A 6,783-nucleotide genomic window follows, 5' to 3' on the forward strand; every position below is an offset into this window, starting at 1 on the left:
AGTTCATTTGTTTTTAGAGCTGTGGACAAACCTGGTACCTATCAAATTATAAATTAAGCTGTAGCTCACGGAAATTAGGTATAAACCATGGATGTGTTTTTAAGTTGCCCATGAACCTCATTCATTTAACTTAACTTTGCTCACTGTTGTCTGTGAGAAAAGACCCATTGTCTAGCCACCAGTGAAACATTTATGTTTGTGACATGACTCAATCATTCGTGTGCCCGAGTTCATGGTCAAAGGCGTTCAACCTGCTTAATTTATTGATTTAACTATTTCAGTGTGTCTGACGGAGAAAACCCCATTCTTAGCCATTACCACAGCACAGAAAAAGACTTGCCCTTTTTTTTTTTTTTTTTTTTTTGTTTGAGAACTAAGATAAAATGAAGAAACTTGATAAGTGACTTGCCAAGGTTGAGGCTTCCTTGTTTCAAACACCAACCAGTCGCAGGCATTGTGAATAAACACCTTCTCCCACTGATGAGCCAGCCCCATAGCTGGGGAAAGTAGAGAAGGGAGTGGGGGAGGGGCGGTTCACTTTTTAACAGGTTCCTCCGCCCCCCACCCCATCACCAAGCTGCCTATAACACCTCTTCCAAATTGATCTGATCTCTTGTCACCAGTTCAGCCCCCTTCCTTGACCAGGCCAATCCATGTAAAAAGTTCAATTCCAGGGATTCTTGATTCCTCCTTAGTGTTCAGGGCTGGCGGCTTTCCAGGTGACTCCACGGAGGCCTGCACTTTCTAACAAAAGGAATGCTGCTGAAAGGAGTTGGTTACCAGGTGTGGCATGAAGTTAGTGAACCAGAAAGGAGGGATTTATCAGCCCTTTAAAAAGGGGGAGAGGGGAGAAAGAAAGAATGGAAAATAAAGCAACCAACAATCAGGAATGACACCTAAGCCTACTTCCACCAATCTGAAATATGCTTTGGAATGAAAAGCCTTTGAAAGAAAAATCGCAATGGTCAGATTTCGGTTGCAGACAAGTATGCAAAGCTGAAAGGTTTGGCTTTTCTGTGAAGGGTTAAGGTGGGGATGGGTGGGAGGAGCACCGTGAGACGTCTCTCCAGCAAGACAGCAAGATGAAGTTTCAAGGATATTTTGCTACCTTGGATTTATTATTTTTAATATACTCCTTTTTCATCTCCAAGTTGACTCAAAAAGGCCTCATGATTCTTGGAAAGTCATTGAATTTATTTCTATAATTAAGTTATTTTTAAGGGAACAGTCCTAGTATGTAAGTTTTAAGGATCACACATGCTAATGCATTTTCTATTTTAGTAAAATTTAGTGAGAAAGTAGATAGTATTAATAGATATTCTCCTGAGCTTCTCTGTGAGCCTGGATACTAACTTTGTGTTCAATACAAATCAATGGAACTAGTGCACTTTAGGGTACTCATTCCCTAAGGAGTCACTAACGGGATTATCTCTAACCCTTAAAAAAAAAAGTCACAATGAGGCTAATGAAAATTTTTTTTCTAAATGAAAATCTGGATAAGGCACTAGACTTACTAGCACATTTTATTTATGGCATTTATCATATATGGTATGTTTTACATGAGAGTTGTACAAGCCTCAGAATGCTTTTAAGAGCTATCTCATCTCTAAGAGAATACTTTGTAATTTCGGGTTAAATTGTTTGTACCAATAGAGAAGTATATTATATGTCCTCAACTTCAAAATCATTCCGGATGACATTAAAACTTAGAGAACTTTTTTTTAATATCAGATACAGATGAAAAACCTCACAGTCTTTGGATTGGAAATAACTTGTGGGGGTTTTCATTAAAGTTGGGTGCAGCTTGCTGCATTTTGGTTAGTTGGATGTCTTCAGCAATTTTTCAAATGTTTTGGGTTTGGCAAAGTCCAAAATGTTTTTGCCAAGACCCTCTTTTCCCCTTATTTTTTAAACCCGTGTGAAATTCAAGGATAACTTAATCCATATGTGTCTGATTCATTTACACTTAACTCATCAAAATGTTATTTTGTAAGACCCATTTAATATTCAAGAAACCTTTTGAGCCTTTTTGAGACATCTTTTGTCTTTGAACCAGCGAGTTTTGTTTTTTTTTCATATGAATGGAGGTTGGACTTTGAAAGATTGAAAATCGGTTGATTTTCAACTTAGAATTTTTCAAATTCTAAGTAGAATCAAAACTTGATATTGTTTACTGCTTGAGCACGAAATACATTCATTTTAAAATATAAGTCAGAGGAGTGGAAAAAATGTCATGTCATATAATTTTGGGGAAAGACACATTTAGAAATTTCATCTTAGTAATGTTAAAAAATACAAATGACTCCTAATATTATTTTTAATGTATAATTAAATGGCTCCATTTTATGTACATTGATGTGTTTTTTTAAGAGTGGCCTGTGGATCATCAGTACAGTGGGGAGATTTCATTTTTTAGTGTAGAAGTATTATTAGTGTACTTATTAATTGTTAATTTTAATAATGATATCTATGGTGTTTATAAGATATCCCAAGATCAGGGGAGTTGACATTTGGCAGGAGTTGTACAGTAAGAGATTTCTGAAAAATTGGGGCCCATATGTTTTTAAAATTATGTGTGATTTGAAAGAATGTGGTAGAGTTATGAATCTGGCAAGATATAGCACTATGGATCAAAAACATTGTTTGAGAACAAAAATCCAGAGAGGCTAAATGGAGCCCAAGTGAAAAAAAACAAAATCTCTATGACCCTTTGTAAAAGGATCTAGTGAAAACCTTCAGAGGCTTCTATGCATATTTGTTTAGTACCACTGGGCAAAGAAAGGCCATCGCCATAACTGCTAGTGAACATCCAGTCCATGCCATGGTAACTAGTTGAAAATGTAATACTGGAGTGGCATTTCCAAGTTCAGCGCTTCTATAAAGACCTGCTAACACACAAAATGCTTTTTTAATGTTCTGCATTGTTGTGTATCCCCCATTGAACAACCTTTTGAGAGGACCCCGTTTTTTAGTAATGTAAACATTCTGAGGAGTATCCAAAGAAATGACCTTTGAGTGAACCTCTAACCTTCCCTGTAATTATTTGTTTGAAGACAGTGTGGAGTTCTCCTGCTGAGAACTAAGAACCATGATGCCTTGCAACTCTGTGAGTAAGGGAGTGTTTGGGGGAACTGGAGAGAAACACATCAATAAGGGAACAACCTCCAGATGTAAATAATAAAAGAGTAAAAGGGTGAAATTAAAAAGGGAAAAAATAGCAATTCGTTTTACCTAAAGAGTTGGCCTATAAGGAAAAAACAAAACCAGGATTAGTAGCACATAAAAAGAGGTAAAACCCCTGCCATGTGTGTCCTCCACTAGAAACTTCAAGGCGGGGAGAAAAGGTTTCTCTGACTCTCCTGAGCATCTCAATTGGTCCTAACCTGAGCTGATAAAAAGAGTTCCTGGGGGTGAAAATCTCAGGGCAGTCCTGTTGGTCCCAGTAACAAACGGTGGCGAAAGAGTAGAAATGAAGTTCCTTTTCAATTTGAGGGATCCTTCTGGATGGCTTTGTGATCTATCTGGTCAGATATTCCTCAACAGCTCTTAAGGTGCCAGGTGGGAATAAATATGCAGTTACAACTTTCTTCTTGTTTTCGCCTCTCATAGCCTGTCACTTTCTTCCCCAAACCTGAGGGGTGTAACTTTTATGACAACTGAGCTATACTTTCTTTAAGTAATGAAGGAGTTCATTGTTTTGCAAACAAACACCATATGCAAAAGACTCCTTTGCTTTTCTTGCAGCTATTATTCTCCAGCCTAATTGTATTCCCACTGGAGAGTGCTCACAGGAGGCCTGAACGAGTGTGGGCTGCTCTTCTTCTCGGAAGGGACTTCAACTAGGAACACTAGGGTTTTTTTTTTTTTTTTTTTTTGGCTAATTTCAAAGAACGAGTTTTCAGTTCCTGCCGTTGGCCCCATGCGGACTCATTAATCATGAAATCCCCTGCACTTAAGATTTGAAGCTAGAAATACTGGGAAATGTTATAAATGGGTATCTTTTTAAGGGACAGCTAGCTAGTATACACGAGGCATCCCCTCTCGCTTCTTGCCGCCCACCCCCAAATGCACAGCCAGTGAATCCTGTGCACCAGCTCAAATGTGTGGGGAATGCTCATCATTAAATGCACAGGGACAAGGGTAACTTACGATGGTAGAAAATTGTTTTGTTTTTATTAAATTTGGAGAAATAAAGGAGATTTCTTATCATCTTATTCTGTTTGTACATGAATATTTGATGGGCATTATTAAACATTAAAGTAACATGAAGTAGGCACTTATTTTTGGATTTCCAACGAAATTAGATCCAGGCTTCTAGACGAAATAACTGCTTCTCCTTCACATTCCTTGTGATTCAGCCACCACCTGATTTGAAAACGTTTCTTGGGCTCTAATATCAACCATGTGTACCTGAGGCTCTGTCTTTCTAGTGGGTTGAAAGGTGGCTGGGTTTATGGTTGGCAGTTACCTTATCCCTGCCCTGGGTGTCCCAGCTTAGACTGGAAAGGCCGCCCCCAGCTGGCACTGACCTCTAAATGACCCCTAACTTTACAGGCTTAAACTGCAGGAGTTGCCGAAGAGCAGAAGTCTTTCTGGCCAGCACTTATTACTGCTGCGTTGGTGATAAAACTTCAGACAGCCTAATTGATGGCTTTGCTGACCTAACAATACCTTGTGAAAGCAGAGTGCCAGAGCCTGGTCTCCATTTATGACCAGCTGCAAGGGGAAGCTGGATCTCCCTATGAAGGGGAGTTTAAGGAAAGGGGGAAAAAAATCTTCCAGCTTGAGAACTTTAACCAGATTCCTACTTGTTCAAGAAGCAGAAGCACAATCGCAAATTAATAGAAGCTTTCTCAGGGAAAACTTTTTTCCCTCCCTGAGCAGTTTTTTAGCAGGTCAGCCTTGAGTCGGTTATTAGATGATGGAGGAGATGATCCAGTCAACTAGGTGGTTTTGAACACTGAAAGAGAAAATTGCCTATGGATTAAAAATATAATGTTTAGTAGATGTTTCATTGGATTATATTCTCCGCAGCATTTGTGCAAGGGTGTTCACACAGCACAGAAATTGCATTTGATGACTGGACTTCTCTGTTTTATTTCAGGTTTATTAATGCCAGAAGAAGAATAGTACAGCCCATGATTGACCAGTCAAATCGAGCAGGCAAGTTCCAGTTAGTATACTAATAGTCACATCCCACAGGTACAAATCCTCATCAAGTTGTACTTCAGGAGTTTCATCACCTGGCAAATAAATGCATCCATCAGGCATTCTGGGAGAATTTTTTTTTTTTTAATGTTCCCAGAATTCCATTCTAGGAAGCAACTTTACTAATTGGTGCTAATTGGAGATTTCCCACCCTGACTCTACTGAAACTGCTTTTTATTTTCTTTCTGAATTGGTAATTGGGCACAAGCTTTAGTGCCACAAGCAGTTTGTCTGACTGTGAGCTCTGGAATTACTCATTGCTTGTCTGCATCCAATCATTAGCACACTCTCATTTTCATGTTACCCACAATTCCTTGGTGTACGTGTTGCTTTTACTCCTGGCGCATCCCCTGTTAAACTCATTGTGTCCATTCATTTGCTTTGACTATTCATAATATTCCATTAAAGCCTGAAGTGCTGCATTGCCAGCATTATTTTTTTTATTGAAAGATTATTGCCTTTGTTCAAAAGGCTTCACATCCATTCCACTAAAATACATGTGGGTTTTTCTCACGATATCTCTCAGTTTCTCTAAAGCAGTTATACGGTACTGTCCGAACGATGCCTGGGACCCCTCAATACTTTGAAATAGGCATTTCCTTAGTTTACTGACTGAGGACTTGTAGGACCCTGCATGAAGGTCTGTAGGAAAAAGTTATTTTCCATGTGGTACTGACAGTTGTCACTAACAAGGGTGTCAAATTTGAGGAGATTTAAACTGTGGCCTCAGTTTAAAGAATTGAAGAAAATTCGTTTTCTTTGGAAAAAATTTCCCTAATAACATTGAAATATCATTCCACTAATGGAAGCCAGGGGGCCTGTTGGAGGAGAATATAAAACAATTGAAATGTTATATTTCCCATGTGTACATTTTCTTTGCTATGGGTAAAAAGGCATATGTTCAGTTGAGTCTGCTTAACTTTATAAACTTGGTAAACTTGTGCTCGAATTTCAGATGTTTGTGGATGATGTGAAAAATGTTTCTTAGCCACCAGAGATGGTCGGATCACAAAATCTTAACTCACTAGCACGTTGCAATATTTACGTATTGGATACCCCAAACTTCCCTGTCCTACTTCCCCCTGATCAAGAGATAAGTAAAGAGGAAGACCCACTTGTTAAACTGGCGGGTGAAGTCTTTCCTCCAGAGCATTTTTTAAAGCAACTCACTCACCTGAACTCAGTCATAGAAATGCACGTGTAGACCACACACCCCTTTTTAAAGCGCCAACCACGTTGTTGCTGTAACGTTTCAGTGCTGCAGCGGGAACCATTGCTGATTGTTTGGTATATCTTTTCTTCTTTCTCCTCTGTGTCCTCGAATGACCACAATCAGGTTTTCTTCTTGATCCTTCAGTGAGCCAAGGAGCAGCGTATAGTCCAGAAGGTCAGCCCATGGGAAGCTTTGTGCTGGATGGTCAACAACACATGGGAATCCGGCCTGCAGGTAGGTTTCCACATCGCTCCTCTGGGCTTCCCTGGGAAGAGTGGCTTCTTCTACCAGCCTTCTTCATCCATCCCGCTCTCCCACTCTCCTGGTGGGTTTAACATTTGCCTGCTGCTTGCGCTACCTGC

At 39.5% G+C, this 6,783-nt stretch overlaps 1 protein-coding gene across 10 annotated transcripts in view; it reads left to right on the top strand.

The window, feature by feature from the left end:
• The window catches only part of MEIS2 (Meis homeobox 2), a 203,413-nt gene that overhangs the window by 190,821 nt on the left and 5,809 nt on the right, over nucleotides 1–6,783 (top strand). For 6 of the 10 annotated variants that reach the window (XM_033108948.1, XM_033108945.1, XM_033108949.1 and 3 more), the window contains 2 exons: nucleotides 5,105–5,163; nucleotides 6,545–6,655. In XM_033108948.1, the coding sequence (XP_032964839.1) occupies nucleotides 5,105–5,163; nucleotides 6,545–6,655 (170 nt within the window). The remainder of the gene's footprint in view (nucleotides 1–5,104; nucleotides 5,164–6,544; nucleotides 6,656–6,783) is intronic. The other 4 variants (XM_033108950.1, XM_033108947.1, XM_033108954.1 and 1 more) reach the window with 1 other exon arrangement.

This window comes from Rhinolophus ferrumequinum, chromosome 6 (genome assembly GCF_004115265.2).
Source record: "Rhinolophus ferrumequinum isolate MPI-CBG mRhiFer1 chromosome 6, mRhiFer1_v1.p, whole genome shotgun sequence".
Classification (NCBI taxonomy): domain Eukaryota; kingdom Metazoa; phylum Chordata; class Mammalia; order Chiroptera; family Rhinolophidae; genus Rhinolophus; species Rhinolophus ferrumequinum.